This window comes from Papio anubis, chromosome 16, assembly GCF_008728515.1.
Source record: "Papio anubis isolate 15944 chromosome 16, Panubis1.0, whole genome shotgun sequence".
In the NCBI taxonomy this organism is placed as follows: Eukaryota; Metazoa; Chordata; class Mammalia; order Primates; family Cercopithecidae; genus Papio; species Papio anubis.
This window is the reverse complement of record NC_044991.1, coordinates 69,329,603-69,351,049: the sequence shown is the minus strand read 5'-3', so window position 1 is coordinate 69,351,049 and position 21,447 is coordinate 69,329,603. Positions and strand designations below refer to the sequence as shown.

The following is a 21,447-nucleotide window of genomic DNA, read 5'->3' as shown; positions in this document are numbered from 1 at the left end:
CATGACTCTTAACTCCTCTCCTTGTCTTGAATATCAAACAAGGAGTACCAAATTAGCTGTTTTTCAAGCTTGCAAAATGTAGATAGAGCATAATGAACATTCTGGGCTGCTTGTAAATTACCTCGTATAAACGCCTTCCCATCGCCTGCCGCCCCATCTTTCTCCATGTGCGTGTGGGTAAACACGATTTTTTATCCTTCTAATTATATAAAGTTAGAAGAAGAAGGGGACACAGAATAATATTAGCATCTCCCAAAAGGAATAAATAAACCATGAGGACACTGCCACTCCTTGCGATGCCTTTCTGGTGGACCTGCAGCTGAATTCCACCCTTTAGTGAACACACACAATAGTTCTTTGCCTCTGCAGATAGATGAATCTGTATTTGGTACAGAGTGCAAATGGAAAGCCCTAAGTTTCTAAGTATGTCTGCTATTAGCTCACTGCCTGCCTCATATTCAGCCCCCAAACCATCATTTATTAAGCACCTGCTGTGTACCAGGCATTGTCCTAGCATTTTTCTTTAGAGCAGTTTTAGGTTTACAGAAAAGTTGAGCAGAAAGTACATCATTCCCATGTACTCCCTCCCACCCACGTACTGTTTCCCCTATTATTAACATCTTGCATTATTGTGGTACATTCATTACAATTAATTAATATTGATTTATTATTATTAGCTAAAGTCCACAGTTTATTCGGGTTTCCTTTTTATGTTGTACAGTTCTATAGGATTTGACACATGTACAATGACATATATCCACTATTGCACTATTGTATAGAATAGTTTCACTGCCTTAAACATCCTTTGTGCTTCACCTATTCATCCTTCCCTCCTCCCACGCGCCTGGAAACTACTGCTCTTTTTCCTGTGTCTAGAGTTTTATCTTCTTCCAGAATGTCATATAGTCAGAATCATACAGTATGGAGCCTTTTCAGATTGGCTTCTTTCACTTAGCAGTATGCATTTAAGTTTCCTCCATGTCTATTGTGGCTTGATAACTCATTTCTGCTTCTCACTGAACCATATGCCATTGTATGGATATATGATGAATGCTCCTTGACTTACAGTGAGGTTATATCCCCATAAACCCATAAGTTTAAAATATCATAAGTCAAAAATGCATTTAATATGCCTAACCTGCCAAACATCATAGCTTAGCCTAGCCTACATTAAACATGCTCAGAACACTTACATTAGCCTATAGTTGGGCAAAATCATCAAATACAAAGTGGCATTTTATAATACAGTATTGAATATGTCAGGGAATTGATTGAACACTGTACCAAAAATTAGAACAATTATATGTGTACTCAAATTATGGTTTCTACTGAATGTATGTTGCTTTGGAACTATCATAAAGTCAAAAAATCCTAAGTCTAATCATCCTAAGTGAGGGACCATCTGCACCACAATTTGTTTATCCATTCACCTATTGAAGGACATATTGGTTGCCTCCAAGTTTTTGCAATTTTAAGCAAAGCTGCTATAAACATACATGTGCAGGTTTTCCTGTGGACATAAGTTTTCACCCCATTTGGGTGAATAACAAGAAGTGCAATTGCTGGATCCTAGTATGGTAAGAGTATGTTTAGTTTCGTAAGAAACTGTCAAACTGTCTTCCAAAGAGGCTGTACCATTTTGCATTCCTACCAGCAGTGAATGACAGGCCTTGCTGTGCCACATCCTCCCCAGCCTTTGGTGGTGTCAGTGTTTTGGATTTTGGCCATCCTAATATGTATGTAGTGGTATCCTGTTGTTTTAATTTGCAATTTCTTAATGACACATGATGTTAAACATCTTTTCGTAAGCTTATTTGCCATCTGTACATCTTCCTTGATTAGGCGTCTGTTCAGATCTTTCCCCCATTTTTTAAACAGGTCATTTGTTTTCTCACTGAGTTTTAAGAGTTCCTTGTGTGTTTTTGATAAAAGTCCTTTCTGAGATATGTGTTTGGCAAATATTTCCTCCCAGTCTGTGGCTTGTCCTGTCATTTCTTCACGTCCTAGCACTTTTCACACCTATGTTTTCTCATTTAATCCTCTCGTGCCATGTAGTATTGGCTCCATTTTGTTAAGGAAACCAAAGCTAAGAGCGATCAATTGGTTTGCTAGGTGATGGAGCTAACATTTGAAGCCAAATCTGATCACAGCTCCATATCTCACATCATATATTAAAAGTTAATCTCACTTGACATAAGTTAGCTGTGTAGGCATGAATTTTGGTAACATCATAATAAAGCACCTTTCCACTGTCCCAGAAAAGAAACACTGTATTAGGCTGCCCTGCAGAGCCCAGCATGATTCCTTGGGTCTCCGTGGCTTCACAGGGCATGGAGAGCCTTCTGAATGAAACACCCGCTGCTGCCTCCTCTGTCTCCCCTCCCATCGCTGTTCCCCTCACACTCTGTTTTCCCAGGATAGGAGACCCTTGCAGCTCCCCAACTGTGCTTGCTTTTTTCAGGATATCTGCCTTCACTCTAGCAGTTCCCTCTGATGGAAAGACTTCCTCATTGTGCACTGGCCAAACCTTACTCATTTTTAATTCCTCATTCACATGTCACTACACAAAGCCCTCTATTCCCCATCTTCTAGATTTGGAAGTTTTGCTTCTGCGTATAGTCTGTCTCTACTAAATTGACAAACTCCTTAACATGAATATCACATTTGATAGCACTTTCTTAATCCCTTCAACTAGCCTGGCACAGAGTAGGTATGCAGTAAACAAGTTCTTAATAAATGAAGGAGAGATGTTGTCAAACACCATCATCTGGTGGCTAGAGATTGCTTTCATCCGTGAGAACACTTAACTAGAATAAATAAGTTTGTTTCTTTTTGTTTTGTTTTTCATCATTTTTGCTTTCCGGTTTTTCAACTTCATTTTATATTTTAAAAATTCTCTTTCAACATTTTAAACCAGAGTCTCTGTTTCCAGTGCTATGGGCCCCAGGGAGGCATAACTCAACAAATAAAGGAGATTTCTGAATCAATAAGTCATAATGAGACCATTGAGTGAAAACACAATGTGCATTTTCACTTTTTTAAGGCCTACAGCTTCTGGAACTGCTGGTAACAGAGGCTTGATGCCCTGGGCTGAGAGTCAGGTACCAGGCTTTGTCTGAATTCCAGCCTGCTGGATGGGCTGTCCCCCAGGGAGTCCTCTTCGGGGCTACAATCCTGCAGGAACTGGGGACCAACTGTTTGCACAGACTCCAGCTGTAGTGTCTGTGAGATGCCTGAGGCTCTGGGGCAGCAAGTTATGTGGACGGAGTAGGGTTTCAGGGTCAGAAAATCATAATCGAGAAGTCCTCTCTGCCACTCACATGATGCATAACTTTGGAAATTTGCTTAATCTTTCTGAGTCTCAGTGCCTTCATCTGTGAAATGGGAAGACTCCTAATACCATATCATTCTGGTATCCTTATAATAACCTATATGGCTATTTTGAGGCATAAATGATTGAACGAGATAATGTATGTAAAGTTTCTGGTACCTACCATGAATTCAATAAAGGTTAACTTCAAACACCTCCCCCACGTCACACTCCACTCTCCCACCCACCCAAAAGGATTGCTTAGACCACCCACCTGCTCCCTCTAGTTGCTTCTACTGAAACTTTTCCCCTGATGAATAAGAAAAGTGGCATTTAGTATAACCCGCTGTCTAGCACAGTGCCTGCCTGACACATGGCAGATAGTCAATGAATGATTCTTAAATGAATGGATAGATATGGGGTGTGTCTTATACCAGCCCTAGGCCTGTTTGTCCATAACAGGACCCATTCCTTACCTTCTCCCACTCTACTATTGCAGGTAACTGACCCCTGTAGGTTGCATTTTTCAGGCTCTCCTGTCAGCTCTCTAGGTTTGGCCAACGACATGCACTGGGAGACTGGAGAGAAGAAGAAAGGGAGAAGCCAGGGTATTACAACTACAGTTGCCTTCCTTAGCAGTAAGGGAAGCACCTCCTCATCTCCAGCTCCTACTAGAATCCCATTGTGGCTTCAGGTTCCAGCAGGTGGCCCCAGCTCCTGAGCACTGCGCACTCCACCACCTCCCTCCATCCCTTCAGCCCAAGGGCAGGCAGTCTCTCATTGTTGCTCCTTATCTCTGAGTTTCTCCACTGTCTTCTATCTGGCTGCTCAACTCTTCTGTCACCCAGGCAACCACTTCTCTGTAGTTAATTCCCTCTGCTAGGTATATTTGAAGTGGTTTCTAATATTATGCTTACACCCCTTTGGAAGTAGGAGCGACTGAACTCAGAGTTAAGATAACTTCACTCCTCTGTGCTCTAGCATTCACTGACCATGTGGCCAGTCAGGCTTTCTGGAGCCTCAGTTTCCTCATTTGTAACCAGGGCTAACAGAACCCGTCCTACTTCTCTCCTGCAGGGTCACTGTGAGAACCCAGCGAGGTCATCCAATTATACCTCTTCCATGTATTACTGAGTACCTGCTGTATGTCAGGATCTTTTAAAGGTGCAGGGGATGGAGCAGGGAATAAAGCATAATGTCCCAGTTCTCAAGGGGGTTTTGGTTAGTTGCAAATAAATGTGCCTTGTAAACTGCAGAATGCTGTATCATTCTAAGAGGATAAGCTGACCTGACCTCCTTGACTCCCAGAAAACCCTTGGGGATGTCCAGAGTTCTCCAGCCCACTTCTTAGGGACCCCATTCCTGCCCTGGAGGAAAGTGAATTAGGATGCAGTGACTGCACAATGATAGGTACACAGTGACCTGGGTAGCAAACCAAAGTCCCTCCTCCCAACCAGACCCAACCAGTGTTCCACTTGTGTGTGTCTATTAGCGTGTCAGAGCTCACTTAATTAATTGTAAAGGATTATCCTGATTCTTCTGCTGTACTAGTTTTCTTTTTAATGGTTTTCATTCGGTGTTACTTGAAGTAAGCATGCTATCAAATAAAGCCTGCAAATCTTGTTTATGTCTAGATTGTGTTTGAAAAGGTATCCTCTCTAACACAATGTTTAGTTATTGATGACCTCTTTTACAATGATTTAGTCAGCCTCACTTTAATGATAGTATTGATAACAATATATGGCTGACAATCTATCTACAACAATACTCCGAGGGGCAAATGAAAATGCAATTTGTGCGTGTGCGGAAGATAGGTAAACTTGTTTGTTTTTAAACCACATGAAAATGGAGTGTATTAATCCAGATGCAGCACTCTCCTGTCCTGAGCGTTTTTATATGGTCTCTCTTACGTTGTCCTATGAAGCAGGTATTGCCATCCCCGTTTTAATGATTAAATCACTAAGACTTAAAGAAACAGGTGACTAATCCAGTTAGGTAATGACAAAATCAGAAGGGAAGGTAGAAAAATAAGAAGTGCTTACCTCCCTGAGCCTCCGCTTCCTCATCTATAAATGGGAACAGTAACTGAGGGTAGTGTTGAGAGTTAAATGAGAGAGTAGCACAATGCCTGATATGCCGTGCTGTCATTAACAAACAGTAGCTCCAAAGGAGGACATAGCTGCCTCCTCACCTAGGGCCTCTTATCAACCATCCCCTTGATTTCTACTCTCTCTGCAGACGACCATTCCCGGGTGAGACTGCTGGTGCTGGATGGAGACCCGCACTCTGACTACATCAATGCCAACTACATTGACGTGAGTGTCTTAATGGGGCTGGGTGCTGGGGATGGCTTTTGCAGGCTCAAGATCTGTGGTTTACCCCAAACTCTCCTCCAGAAGGTGGTCCTTCCAGAGCAGTCTGGATCCTCCCTGATACGTGGAACTAGTGTAACCCAAGTTGACTGTCCATCTTATGCTGTATCCTCTTTCAGGCTGGCTGTAGTAGCCTGCTGTATGGAGCCTCAGGACAACTGTTGGTCTTACTCATTCACCCCATTTATTCATTTGTATATATGTCTGTTGATCCATTCGTTCATTCACATAAACGCACGACCATTTATGCCACAAAAATTTTAAAGTGCCTACTGTAAAATGTATACTAGATGCTATGGGAACCATAATGCAAAAAACACCATGGTCTCTACCTTCTAAAACCTTAGCAAGCAGATAACGCACACATCAATAATTCCAGGGCAAAGTAGAAAGTGGTAAGTGTCCTAAGTACAGATAACATGCTGCAGAGATTCAGAGGTAGGGAAAAATATCACTTCTCCCATCAGGAATGCAAAATATGATGTGAACCAAAACTTCACGCACAGGTTATGATTTAAAATGAAAGAGAGGGAAGGGGGGCCTCTGGTTAGAGAGAATAGCACAAGCCAAGATGGAGCAACTGGCAAGGAGATACATAGCAGCTCCATTTGAGGGGAGCAGAGAATATGTAACAGGAATAGTTGAAAATACTGTTGGGGCTACATTAGTGACGATTAAATGCTCAGGCTTAGGAAGTGGGACTTTATCCCACAGACAAGAGGAAGCTATTAAACATTTTTTATCAAGGAGGTGACCAGCTCAGAACTGAGCTTTGGGATGATTTATCTGCTACCAAAGATAAGATAGATCAGAGGGAAGAAATTCTGGAATCAAGACAACTACAACCAATAAGGAAAGAGGCTGCTCCAGTATTCCAGAGACGACTGAGGAAGGGACTAAACTCAAACAGGAGCCAAGAAGGGTATGCATGGAAGTGAGAGCATTTGCTAAGCAAGAACATGACTGCTGGAGTCAGAAGGACAACCCAATGTGACTGATTCAAGCCATGCTTCTCAGGACCTCAGCTCACAGCCCATGGGTCTTGAAGAATGGCACAGAGATTCACATTGGTCCCCCAGACTCTCAAATGTATTTACAGATAGGCTATAAAGTGTGGTGGTGCAGTTTGTGAATTCCCCCTTAATCTAGACTAAGCCAGGTGAATTATTAACTCAACAAATACTTACTGAGCCTTGTATTGGTCATTCGACTGTTTGCCCTCAGATCTATTTATTGTGCTTCCCTGTTCTGCCTTGCATTGCCGGTGTGTGTGTGTGTGTGTGTGAGAGAGAGAGAGAGAGAGAGAGAGAGACAGACAGACAGACAGACAGACAGACAGACAGACAGACTGGAGGATGATGGAAAGGCAGTGTATTCTCTGTCTCACTCCCTTCCTTGGGCAGCTGCTCCAGCAGTGGCTGTATCCTGTCTGTGGCTCCATCTTTCCTCAAGCAGGCCTGCCATAGTCCAATCTCCTGCCAGTCAGCCTGCTGGGGCTCTGGTTATTTCTGGACTCTGGATTCTGGTTATTTCTCCCTCTCCTGCTATCCCACGAGTTCTAAGGGTTGCTTGCAGCCTCCTGCAGTCCCTGATCTCTGGGTTGCCCCACTATTCTCTGTTTGGCATCTTGGCTCCTCCATCACTTGTGTAACCAGCTCCCCATGCTGAATTGCCTCTGTCTGAAACACCTAGAGTGGTTTCTGTTTCCCTAACTATACCCTAATTAACAAAGGGCCTACTACATGGCTAAGAACTGGGGCTGGAACTTCAGTGGAGTTGAAGATAAACACCGTCTCTGCCACCGTGGTCCTCCCAGGAAAGTTCACAGGAGATGGCCAGTTCTGAATAGCTTTTCTCCAGCCCAGAGCAGGGCACTCTGAGCATGCACCCATCATGCCAGCAGCCTTTCCCTCATACATCCAGTATTCAATTCACAAACACAGAGCAGACCCTCCACCGTGTATGGGAAATACTGACTTTTAAGACGAGGTCTCTGACCTAAAAGGGACTCAAATCTGGTGAGGGAGTCAGATAAGAAAATAGACCTTCACAGAGCAGGGGCTGTGGGATCATAAAGGAAAATCAATGCTTCAAGTTGGTGGGAAAGGGAAGTAGCCAGTGAAGGCTCCCTGGAGGAGGTGATGTCTCAGCTCTGCCTTGAAAGGTGCCTTAGAGTCATCCAGGCAAGAAGGTTTATAGTAACCTAAGAATTACTGATCACTTTTCATTGTACCAACATCACCTTAACTAGTATCACAACTTCACAAGGTAAGTACCATTACTACCCATTTCCAGATGAGTAAGCGAGTCTCTTCAAATTATATAACGTGTCCAGGATTATACTGCTAGGAGGTAGGGGAGGAGGGAGCAGAAATCTGAGTCAAGAGTACCTCTCCCACCATACCCTGCTGTCTTTAATATTAAATCACAGTGAGCAATGACACCACCAATTGGCTCTTAATGAGTCAGTCTTGGGTCCTATGATGGGTGGCTTAAGTAAGTCAGCTTATCAAAACCTCTTCACAACCCTTCAAGGTAGGTGTTATCATTCCCATTCTCCAGATGGAAAGGGCTGAGGTTTGGAGAAATTACAAATATGTCCCAGGCCATGCAGCTGGTCAGGGGCAGAACCAGGATGGGAACTAGACCTGAATGGCTCCCAGTTTAGCACTCTTTCTCCCTCCCCTCCCCACCCACTGCCAGACACCACCTTGTAGCCAACACACAGCCAGGACTGAGTCAGCATATATTGATGCAGGTTGAGTTGATTCTTCCATTTCTCCTCAACCTTGTCTATGGCTGCGTGGATGTGACCCTAAGGACCACAGCCCACACAGGGTCTGGCATGCCTGAGTTTCTGTATCTGGCATTCATCATTTGACTAGAATCCCCCAGCAAAAGTCATTTTCCTAGATAGGCACTCAATCCAAAGTTGAATGAGCATCTGACTACAGTCAGGGCCAAGACACACTTTGGTATTTTATAGGCAACAAATGAAACTGCTTTCAGTGTAAGTTAATCTCTACAACACTAGTGCTAATTATGCCTCTGATTCCTTTCCTGTTTTATCATTACAAGACATGTTTCAAGCCTTTAAAGACAGGAAACCAGAGCTCTAGGTTAAGAGCACTGTCCAAGGTCACACAACTGAACTTCAATTCTCTGCCCACTTAGGACACACCACGACCTCTTCCTTCTGTCTGTAAGAATAGGTTAGGCAGACAGGGCAAATGGCCTCTGTTCATGCTGTCTTATCTTGGGATATTGAACTCCGGGCTGAATCTCAGTGGTTAGAATCCAGGGCTAATAAAGTCATGAATCTGGTCTTTGTCGAAGGCCTGGCTGTTGAATCCAGGCCTTTGTGATTACTAGCTTTATGATCTTGGGTAAATTACTTACTCATTCTGATAGCTATAAAATGAGATAGTGGTGCCACCCCACAAGTGTGCAATAACTGATGTTAAGTATCTGTTATGATCCCAAAAGGAAACATAGGCTTCCTCAAAGTGGGTACCCAGGGAAAGTTTAATAAAGATGTGAACAGGATTAAGAGAAACCAGTAGGGTAGGGTGCAGTATCACTAGGCTAACAATAGTAGGGAGTCCTTACCAGCCCTAGACCCAGGTAAGGGAAGACAGTAGCTATGAGAGAGGGCTGCCCTTCAAGAACTGAAGCCCTTGATTGAGTGACAAGGTCAAGCAAGCCATGGTGACCTGGCAGGGAGGAACCTAGAAGAACATATGCCCCAACCTCCTCCTGGTCTCTGAGCTCCTGCTTTTGTTCCCCATTGACTAAACCCCATTTGAAGCAGAAAGCATAGGAGCCCATGGTACGATCCATACAGAGCAGACCATGGAAGGAAAAAGGGGAAATGGAGGGACAAAAGGAAGATAACCAACCACAAGCAACTCCTTGCACCGTTACCACTATAAAGTGAAGAGTGAGGAACTCCATTAATTGCGAACCAACTATATACTCCAGCAAAGATAAAATTCCTGGGGTCTCTATTTGGGTTCCTGGCAAACCAGTGCTCCAGACAGCTAACTCGGTCCTCACTCCATCACCCTGGTCTCCAACCCAGCCAGAATCCTTCCTGGCTCTCTAATGAGCTAACTGCCCACGCTAGAATCATTTCTCTACAATTGGATCTTGATGATTCATTAAAATAACTCCATTGGGATAATGAACTGAATGGGGCCAGCCCTGTCTCTGCCTCCGGAGGCCGTGGTCTGTTACTGTCTGAACCATCCTGCTGGCAGGTTTGTTTGCACACCCGAAAATGTATTGGCCACTTAAATCTGTTATAAATTACCAGCCTGGAAATAAATATCGTATCTGGGTCCCCAGTAAGTAACAGATGCATGAGTGCAGAGAGAGATAAATGCGTTTTGGATGCAAACCTCTTTCCCATTGCTCACAGACAGATGGAGGCAGGCCCAGTGCTGGTTTGCAGTCGATCTGCGTGCTGTGTAGGTGGGACTTAAATGAACTCAAAGTTCTTTTAAGGTTAGGAAGTTTTCTGTACTCGCTCTTGGCGAATCCCCAGAGGAGCCCCAATTGAGCAGTACATTTCCTTTTATCTCCTTTGCTGAGGAGTCTCGTGGTTGGAATGTTTTCTCTTTGGGGACTGCGTGGGTTTTTGGAAGCCAAGGTGGGTCTCTTTACTCAGATGCAGCATGGGAACAGGCACACAGCATGCGTGTATTCAGTCAGTATGAATTTTTCAAGGCCAATGGCCCAGGCTGACTTCTAGGTGCTGGGGACATGGCCATGAGCAAGCCAGATACAGCCCTGGCTTCGTGGAGCTCCCATTCAACTGGGGGAGCATGTAAATGAAGAAAGAATAGTGTGCTATTTGGTGATAAGTTCTCTAAAGAAAAGTAAGCCAGAGAAAGTGGAAAGAAGCTGATGGGGTGGTCAGAGATGAACTCTCCACAGACGTGATTGACAGCTGAGCAGAAGTTTGGATGGAGTGAGAGAGCAAGCCACTCAGTTACCTGAGGGCAGACATAGCAGGCACGGGGAACGGCCAGTGCTAAGGCCTCTGGATGGACATGTGATCCCTATCTCTGAAGAAGAGCAAGAACCAGTGGATGATGAAAGAATGGTAGAGAAACTGAGAACATCACTGAAACGATGAAATGGAAATGACAAGAGGTGTCAAGATGCGCAAACCAGGCTTAAGGAGCCAATCAACCACCACTTCCTCTGAGGTGCCCTCCTTGGCTGTTCAATTCCCATGGGTGCTCCACAGAGTCCCCACATCTTCCCATTAGTAGCCTTTATCCCAGTCTGTTGATGTCTACAAGTTGCTCAAAAGCAAAGTCCACATTCATCGGGTCCACTTTTGTATTTCTAGTGCCTTGTACATAGTAGTAGGTGCTTAATTAATACCTGTTGATTGACAGTGAATGTGCAAACAAATGAACTCACAAAATAGAGAATCCAAGCCATCTAACTCCACAACTAAAATGTGACTCTCTTGCTCAGAATGTTATCTCACTGAATTTCAAGCACGTTAGAATCTTCCAAATCACAGCTTCCTCCAGGGTCTCTTTTTCTTCCAGCCTGAGCATTAAGAGGATGCTCCAACTTCAGCTCAAAAACATTCATGCATGTATTTCACCAACCAGACTGCTGAAAACTGCACCCAGCTCTGGCTGGCATGTCCCATGGCCCAGGAGGAGAAAAGTCCAAAAAGTTTACTGCAGCACATGGAATTGTATTCACTGAGCATATACAAAGCCCTACTGGGCCACTCAGAAGAAAGGAGTCAACTCTGCATCCCAGAGGAGGGCATATTTCAAGAGCAGCTTGGTGAGGCTGAAGCACAGGGTGCACGGGGTTGTAGGAGTGGACAAAGAGGGACAACTGGCGGTGAGGCTGGAGATGAAAATGGAGACAGATGACTAGTCCCAAGCTAAGGCATTTGGGCATTACCATGCAGACAACAGGGAGCTACTGCAGGCTTATAAGCAGGGAAATAACACACTCAGTGTGCAAGAAGAAGCTCATGGGGTTAGGAAGCAGCAAGGCTACAGAGTGAAACTGCAGGCAGGGAGGCCAGCTAGAGGTTAGTGCTGTGGCCTCAGCCAGGGAGGATGAGGGCTGTGGGAATGAGTGATGGGGATGGCAGAAGAGGGTAGACTTGAGAAACTGCATCTTTCCAGGATCTAGGGGACCATTTTCTATTCCCAAAGCTACTCAAGAAAACCCTTGGATTTACTTCTTTCTTTTAGCCTGAGCAGCCCTGTCCACTTGACTTGGAGGAAGGGATAGGTCCTCCTACCACTTGTGTCACAGGGAAGGGCTCAGTTATTACATTAACACAAAGAAGGTCTCATCATCCCAGTATCCCCTGAGAGGTGTGCATATACTTTTAGTCTTGATAGGCACTCAGTAAATAAATGTTTGCCAAATAAACAATAAAATAACAATAGCAAAGACATTTATGTTAAATCTTAGAATAGGGCTGGCACATAGTAACTGTTATATATCAACTCATTTAATCTGATCAACAACACTATGATGTAAATACCATTATCCCTATTAATTTTTTTAATTTTATAGATTTAGGGGGTACAAGTGCAGTTTTGTTACTATATATATTGCACAGTGGTGAAGTATAGGCTTTTAGTGTAACCATCACCTGAATAGTACACATTGCACCTATTAAATTATTTCTCATCCTTCTCACCACCCTCCTACCCTCCCACCCTTCTGAGCCACCAGTGTCTACTATTCCATACTCTACATCCATATGTACACATTATTTAGCTCCCACTGTAAGTGAGAACATGTGGTATTTGACTTTCTGAGAGTTTTTTTGCTTAAGATAATGGCCTCCAGGTCCATCCATGTAGCCATGTTGCTGCAAAAGTCATGATTTCATTATTTTTTATGGCTTAGTAGTATTCCATGGTGTGTGTGTATATATATGTGTATATATACACACACACCATGGAATACTGTGTGTGTGTATATATATATCTCCATATATACATATCTCCATACATATATATCTCCATGTATATATATCTCTCCATATATATATTTCCATATATATGTATCTTTCCATATATATATCCATAATATACATGTTGAATACTATATATATATATAATTTCTTTATTCAATCATCCATTGAGATGGACACGTAGGTTGATTTCATATCTTTGCTATTGTGAATTTTAAAACTGAGGCACAATGAGGCTAAGTAGCTTGCCCCAGACCACAAACCCTAGAAGGGACAGAGCCAGTGTTCAAACCCAGGCAGCTGAGTTCCAGAGTCCATGGTACGCATAATCACCATGCTATGTTGCCTGCCTAGTTGGTTTGTCAACAGCTTGTTTATTGGGTATTTGCTCTGAGTCTCACATTGTGCTGACCTCTGTGGGAAAAAATTTAAGCTTAGTAGGGAGTGTTTGTCCTTAAGAAACTGACAACCTCACTAAGTACATAGGATTTCTCAAGCACAGACTTTAAATGGGGCTGTTCACTAACTGTGGTTAATCCAACAGTTCTGGTCATGACATTGTCCCTGGATTGGTGCCGACCTCCAATTCTAGAGCAGGCCCAGCAATTGGAAGGTGCCTGCAAAATCATTATTGAGCAAGTGAAACACAAAGGTGCAGAAATGTACAAGGGACTCAGAAACTTGTCTTTGAATCAGAAAGTGGGTCTAGAACTTTAGAGATGCCACATCTATGGCACCATAAACCATACAGATGGCAGTTCTATTTCCTGAAGAAAGTGGCCTCAAGGCAGTTCATCCACCTCAACAGGACAAAAAGACTGGTCAGCAACATCTAAGACAAAGGCAGGTATCCATCAAACGTTAGGACTTATTTTCTCTGGACGTGGTTAAACATAAAAGCTAAGTGGATTTCAGGACTGTCAACAATCTCTCAATTGATAGGGTCCATAATTGGCATCTGTGTTCTTTAAAAAATTTATTCATGTATTCATTCATTCACTCATGTATTTATTTAACAAATATGAATTGCATTCAGTGTTCTGCACTAAATGCAGGTCTGTCTCCAAAACTTAAATTCTACTCAATATGACTGTAACTGGAAAAAGGACACTCCATGTATGCCATGCCCAGGCAAAAGAGGGGTCACCTTCAACCTCTTCTCCAATGATGAAGGTTATGGGGCAGCAGGGTACTCCCCAGCCAGAGTACAGCAAGGCCTACTGTAGTGCTCTGAAATGTACACAGAAATTAGAAACTGGTCTTTGAATTTGCAGGTATCTTTATGGGTCTCCCAAGTCACACTTCCATAAGGTCTTCTCCGTACCTGGGACTTCAATTCTAAGCCCAGGAATGTTGGCATAGAGAAGCAATGTGGGATACTTCTCAATTTTCTTTTTCTAATTGTTACTAATGGAAGGAGTCAACAATTGAATTGGTTTTTTTTTCTCTTTCTTCTCTGGGTGTCCCATAGTGTTCTTCATAAAATCATGGCTCAAGAAAGACTTTTTGGTGGTTGATACTCCCCATAAACCTGAAAACTCTTTCTCTACCTCTTTTTGGGTGCATAAGGATAAGTGATGCCCATCAAATCTTTGCTCCCAGTGCCACTGGCTCCAAGGCAAGCCTATGTAGGCACCTCACAAGTAACTACAAGAACAGCTAGCATTTAGTGACTTACTACACACTTTATGTGCAACATCTCATTTAACCTTTGCCACTTCTCTGGGAATAACTGATGCTGTTCTCATTTTGCCCATGAGAAAATCAAGACTCAGAGAGGATGTTTATTAATATTGTGCTGTCTGCAAGCTTTGACAACAGACTTTTCAGTGCTTTTCTCCTGTTATCCAGGGATACCATCGACCTCGGCACTACATTGCAACTCAAGGTAAGTGCCCTCCCTCCACCTAGTGCCTCAGAGAGGCTTCAGGGGTCCCAAGGGAAAGGGCTCTCTTAAATGCAAGGCTTTTGTCCTCTCCTCCTATATCTATTACTCCAACCCTCCTTTTTCACTAAACAGCCCTGGAGGAAAGGAATGAGTTTCCACCAGCAAAGAAGTCACAGAGGGGTAGGCTGAAGAATCTCCAGAGGTCCTTGAGATTGTTCAGTTGTTTATTTGGGAAGGAAAATGGTGGCAAGTTTCACTATAGGAGAAAGGCCCATGAGTGACAGAGTAAGAAGCTGTCACTTGGAAATGGTCAGGAGGGAGAGGCCCAAGCTGATGGTGCCTTATCTCCATGATAGATGCGTGCCCATAACAGACATGCAGCTGGCTGCCCTAGAAAGTAACTTGGCAGTGCGTTTTCAGAAGGCTTAAAAGTGATCATACCTTTCAAACCCTTCTGGAAAAAAAAATCCTGCAGATAATTATATATATAGACAATGACGCATATAAGAACATTCTTCACGGTGTTATCTATAATAGGAATAAAAAAGTGAAAAATCTTAAATGCCCAACAATTGGTACATTGGTTACATAAAGTATGTTACCGCCATATTATAGAAAACCTTGCAGCTATTAAAACTATTATGCTTGGTAAGAATTTTTAAGGGCATCAGAAAATACATATAATAGGTTTGATGCTTATTACAGTAAATACACACATATACATATAAATATAGAAAAATGGTATTCAAACTTTTATATCAAACACACGTATTACTTTTGTAATTTTAAAAATGATGAAGGCCCAGGACATTGAAAGAGTAATTTCCAAGGAAATTGCTTTGGAGTGTCAGAGCCTATTTTCTGCTCCTCGTCTTTTTTTTTTTTTTTTTTTTTTTTTCCCTCTTCCTTTCTGTTCAGGCTCTAGAGGAATGCCTCCAGCATTTGTCAAGCTCAAAATCAGGCATCTCCTGTTTTTGTTCTCAGCATCTGGCACCCAGCAGCTCTCTCCATCCCCCCCACCCCAATTGCCTTCCTGTCTGTCATGGAGGTTCTCGAGCCCAGTTTTTGAAAACTCCCTCAAGCCATAATACAGTCCAGATAAGGCGATATGTGGAGTTGGTAGGAAGGGTCTGAGCAGGAGGAGGACAGAAGAGAGAGGAGGGGCTGCCAACATTTCCAGTAGATGCTGCAGATTGTGAGAGCTTGGAATGAGGCTTTCCCCATCCATACCCTAATCTGTCCCCATCAGGCTCACATGTCTCAGGCCCATGTCTCAGATACTTGGTATCTTAACGAGGATCACTGGCCTCACTTCTGCTCACCAGTGTGGAGACTTGACCAACCAGAGGGACAAATCTTCTCAGCTGCCTCTTTGCACTTGCATTCTCTAACCTCACTGCCTTCTCTGTTGTCAGGTCCAATGCAGGAGACCGTAAAGGACTTTTGGAGAATGATCTGGCAGGAGAACTCTGCCAGCATCGTCATGGTCACAAACCTGGTGGAAGTGGGCAGGGTAAGCCTCTCCCGCACTCGCCTGGGCAGAGGATGCTGGAGATGCCCTCTCGAACATCTCTCTGTTCCACGCATTGTGCTAAGTGCCTCCTAGTCAATATTTCACCCTCACAGCAACCTACAAGGGAGATGTCATCACTCCTATTCCACATTCAAGCAATGTCCTTTCCCTTCAAATCCCCTTCATCCCTTTTTCCACCCTCACTCTCCGTTGATGATGTCATCTCATATATTTTGAGGAAATTAAAACCATCAGTCATGCACTCCCTCATCGTCACACCATAAAGCTGCAATCCTACTTGTATCTACAACCATCCTCTTGTTCTTCTCCTCTGCTGTCAGGTTAGACTATAAGAAATGGCTGTTTTTGCTGACTCAAATGGTCGAATGTCAACCGTTTCTTATAGCTCAGTCTAATACAACAGAAGCCATGTCTCTGCCCTTCCAAAGGCAAACCTCGTGCCTGGATCACAGATTCTACTCAATAATTTTTTTCATTTTTCCCTTTCTCGCTTGCAAAATAAGTCTCTTTCTCATTGCCAAATTGTTCCCCTTAGCATACAATCACGCCCAGTACCTTCCATCTTAAAAAGAAAGGAAAAGGTAAATAAAAAGTATCTTCTTGTTCCTGCTTTTCTGCCAAACTTTAAAGACTCACAGAGAGGCTCTGTTTCTTCACTCATGTTCTCTTCTACCCACCCCAGCGTAGCTCCTCCCTCCATCCCACCAACAGTGATATTGTCAATATCACTCGCATCCTTCATGTCAACAAATCCAGTCCCCACTTCTCTCTTCTCATCTTACTCAACCTCAGCGGCATCCAACCCTTTGCTACCCGCTCTTCTTCCCCTGACCTCAAGAAATCTTGATGTTCTTCAGGGCTCAGATCTTGGTCTCCTGCTCTGCTCCATCTCAACTCTCTCTGAGGTGGTCCTCAACTACTCCTGGGGCTTAGAAATGGGACTGCTATTCCCAGCTTGCTTTTGCCTACTTGGTTAACTCTGGCATGTGGGTAGGCTGCTGAGTTTAAAGGCAAGGTGTACAAATACTACAATTAAAAGGGCTCTCTACACACCATATGAACTAACTAAAATGTGGGCAGGTAAGTTTTTGCTTGGGTAACAAACGGATAATTCATAAAGATGAATTCTGGCCTCTGTGATGATGGGAAGGAGAAAATCTGGGCTTTTGTAATCCAGTAAAGGGGTATGGACATCTCAGGGCCTAATGGGAATTTAGGACCAGGTGAGACTTTATCCATGAGTCCACCCTAATCTAGTCCATCACTCAATTTTACAGATGAGGAAACAGACCTAAAGGGGTAGAGTACCTACCCTGATGTCACTCAGCCAAAACCTAGGCACAAAATTTGACAGTGGACTCTCATTCCAGCGCTCATGATCACTCCACTCAGACTGTTCCCCAGGGACTCAGGCCCAGGGTGCAGCTACTGTGGACATAAAGGCCAGCCCAGGATTCAGAAGCAAATTTCAGCCTGTTCTACAATATATCCCACATTGGAAACAGACTCCCTCGATGGATAGACCATAAATCTAAATTGCATTTGGGGAGGAAAGCAACCTCTTAAACTCCTGCTAGTGTCAAACACTGTGCCAGGCCCTTCCTGTGCATTCCCACAACTTACAACAATCATAGGAGCCCATGTTCCTAGTTATTATTCAAGTGCCCTGGGTTTGCATCCTGGCTCCGTCCCTTACCAACAGTTGACCTTGGGCAATTTTCTTAGCTTTCCTATGCTTCCTCGTCTGCAAAATGGGGATAATAATACCTACTTCATCAAGTCGTGTTGGTAAGTCATTAGAATAATACGTGTAAAGTATTTGCGGAGCACTCTGTGAGCCATGGTAGACACAGTACACAGTCAGTAAATGTTAGCTATCATTACTGATAGGAAGCTGAGGCTCAGAGAGGTTTCAGCACTTTCTGGGGCTACCCAGATACTGAGTGTTAGGACCAAGCAATGAATCCATTTGCCCCCACGCCCTGTTGCACTATACCAGTGTTTCCCTAAGTGGGTTCCATGGGATGCTAGTCTGCAGGATGCTTAGTGAGAAGAGGGTTCCATGGTTAAATACGTTTGGGAAATGCTGCGTCCTCTGTGCCCCTTTTGGAGAGTCGCAAAACACAAAACACATTAGCACTAGCATGCGAAAGAAGCTGAGTAGTCCTGTAGCAAAACTACCTATTTAACTGTGTAATACAGCATTTCCCAAACTCATTTGACCACAAAACCTTTTTTTGTTTGTTTTTTGTTTCTTGTTTTTTACCTAACACCTATTAGCACCCAGCGGAACACACTGTGGGAAATGCCACTCTAGGCCGTGCAGCGTCCCCCGGAATGGTAATCATGCTTTTGTTCTTTTAAGGGGAAAACCATGATCTCTTTTTCATCCATGAGTGTGACTTAAACAGTCGACTGGGGAATGGCTTGCTCACGTCCAGGGTCAGAGAGGAGCTGCGCGTCTTCCCTTGGAGTCCAGCACCTGCCATCCTTTCCCCAACCAAGAGCCTTTCTCCTTCCAGACCCCCACCTGCCACCTCTTAATGATGTCCACCTCCCAACCACTTCTGCTTCCACCTCCTGTTTCCCACCTTTTAGTCTCATCTTCGCTCAGCTGATAATACTCAGCTGCTCCACCCTGACAGAGCAGAAAGGGGACTCAGTCAGTCCCCAAACTGGCCACATGGCCTTGGAAAAGTCACCAAACCTCTAAACTTGAGTGTTATTTTCATCTGTAAAGTGGGGCTAGTAACACCCACCTATCTCACCTTGTTCCATTTGATGACATAGTGTGATAATGCATTGGAAAATTACTAGGAGTTTTGCAAGAGAAGGTACTACAATTATTTCTAATGGCTCCAGTGCCTCTGGGAGGGAGCTTAGCCCTGTGCAGCTTGCTGATCCCTGGCCAGCTGTGAACCCTGTGGACTGAAATGCCACCAAAGTCACCCTTGGGTTTATTTGAATGGGACGACCAGATGAGACAGCTGCTCACACTCAGCCATGTGCTTATGCATCGTTGTCTTTGTTCTGTCTCTGTCTCTCACTTGGCCACAGGTGAAATGTGTGCGATACTGGCCAGATGACACGGAGGTCTACGGAGACATTAAAGTCACCCTGATTGAAACAGAGCCCCTGGCAGAATATGTCATACGCACTTTCACAGTCCAGAAGGTAAGCTTCCCAGAGGCTGTGGGCAGCCGGTCCACCATGAGAGCTGGCTTCTTTGTTCATCCAGAACACGTAGTGACCGAGGGTCTGCTCTATGTCCAGCCCCATGCTTGGCACCAGCAACAGATCAGCAATCAGGGCAGACATGGATCCTGCTACCATGGATCCCACATCTAGTAGGCTGGACAAACTGAATTCAATAAGCAAATCAATGAAATAACAACGCATTGTGATAAAAGTCACACAGGAATATGCAAAGGATGGAGATAGAAATCCACAGGAGGATGGGGTGGTGGGAGAGGGCCTCTTAGTGGAGGAGGCGTTTGGGCAGAGAATGAAGGAGGAGGAACCAGTGCAGGGTAGAAAGGAAAGAAGAGCTATCCCAGGCAGAAGGAAAAAACATGCAGTCTGGAGGGGGAAAAAAAATGATCTCAAGCTGTTCAAGGCCTGTGGTCTCAACTGGGGGCATTTTGATCCCCCAAGGAATATTTGTAAATGTCTGGCAACATTTTTGGTTGACACAACTCGGGGGAGAAGGGTTAGGATGGTACTGGCACCTAGTGGGTAGAGGCCAGAGATGCTTATAAATATTCCACAATGCACAGGACAGCCCCCGACAACAGAGGATTTTCCAGCCCAAGGCATCAGTAGTGTCGAGGTTGAAAAATGCTGATCTAGACATTAAAAGGAGGCCAGGGCTGTACAAGCTTGGTGAGCAAGAATGTGATTGCAAATAATAATACATATATTTATAACTTATTATATAATCATTGCTATTCTATCATTACTATTATGTCATAATGATAGCTAACATTTACTGAGCACTTACTGAACCAGGTACTTTTCTAAATGCTTTGCATAGGGTAACTCAGTTAATCCTCCCAGCAACCCTGTAAGGTAAGAGCTATTATTATCCCCATTTTGCAGATGAAGAAACTGAGACACAGAGAGTTTAAATCAGTTGTCCAAAGTTGCCCAGCTGCAAGGCTGGTAGAACCAGGAATCACACCTTGGCCCCTGTAACACACTTCTCTTTCCATTACACCACAGGTTCCATTCCTCTAAAACCAGCCACTTTAGTAGACAACATGGCCACAGGCCTGAGGATGCAAAAGCACTGGGGACTTACATGCTTTGAGAGCTGTGCCCTTGAGGCTTGGACAAGTCCTTGCAAGGGCCAAAATAGGCTGCTCTGCCTCAGACTAGAGCCCGGCATGCACACAGTACTGTTCCAGCATACAAAGTGGCCTAGGACATACTGTTTGCCCCCAGAAGCTCCCACTCCAACCCCCAGACTCCTAAAGTCTCAGGGTCTTTTTCATCTGAGTCCGCAGTCTTGGGTGAAAAAGTCAGGAAGCCTGTGAACTCCCTGCACTAGGAGGAAGGAAACCATTGGGACTTCGATGTTGCCTTAGGTCAGGTTTTTTTAGAAGCAGAGCCTGAGGCAAGGATTCAGGAACATAAGGTATATCAAGGGAGCTCTTCCAGGAAAAATTCCTAAGAGAGTGGGAAGCAGGAGAGGGAAGGAAAGACACCAACCAAGGGCAGAGGCTCCAGTGAAGTCTAGCCTAGAGGCAATCCACAGGGAACCTCCAAGGATAAACCATGCCACAGAAGTGTCCCCCTTAAGGCAAGGAAGCCAGACCTCTGTGCTCCCACATCAGTCAGTCTGCTGACCGTGGACCATCCACTGAGGGGTAACCTCCAGGATGGGCCAGCCCCTGTCAACTGAGGGCATGTCTCCAGAGAAGGGGACAACTGGGAGGCAGTAGCAACCAACAGTTCCTGCAGCTGAGGCCTGGGAGCACAGGCCCAAGGAAAAGGACCCAGGTGGGATACCAGTTTCATCTGTCACATCTGTGTTGGATGCCCGAGGATGGGATGAGTGACTGGGGACATGGGCAGGGAGGCCTTGAGGAATTGCAGCTAGCAAACCATGTTGAAGAATTATGGTCCTTTCTTGGGTTACATTTTCTTTGTCTTTTAAACAACCATGAGGGAAGATATTACTCATAGGGAGATGCCCTTAAAAGACCCCAAGGGCCTCTGAGGATTAACTGGGCTTAGCCAGCCTCTCCACAGCATGCAGGCAGGCACTCAGCAAACATCGCCTGTGGTTTTAGCTCAAAATCGGTTCCTGAGCTGGGAACCTGGAAATAATAAACAGGGAGTGCTGTCTGCCCTTGAAGATAGCAC

The 21,447-nt window shown here is 44.3% G+C and overlaps 1 protein-coding gene across 14 annotated transcripts in view; it reads left to right on the top strand.

Moving 5' to 3' along the window:
* PTPRT (protein tyrosine phosphatase receptor type T) overlaps nt 1-21,447 on the top strand; it is a 1,118,479-nt gene that overhangs the window by 1,056,270 nt on the left and 40,762 nt on the right. For 8 of the 14 annotated variants that reach the window (XM_017944803.3, XM_017944801.3, XM_021921811.2 and 5 more), the window contains 5 exons: nt 5,549-5,625; nt 14,510-14,546; nt 15,962-16,059; nt 18,361-18,420; nt 19,138-19,254. In XM_017944803.3, coding sequence (XP_017800292.2) covers nt 5,549-5,625; nt 14,510-14,546; nt 15,962-16,059; nt 18,361-18,420; nt 19,138-19,254 — 389 coding nt within the window. The remainder of the gene's footprint in view (nt 1-5,548; nt 5,626-14,509; nt 14,547-15,961; nt 16,060-18,360; nt 18,421-19,137; nt 19,255-21,447) is intronic. The other 6 variants (XM_017944806.3, XM_017944805.3, XM_009216109.4 and 3 more) reach the window with 1 other exon arrangement.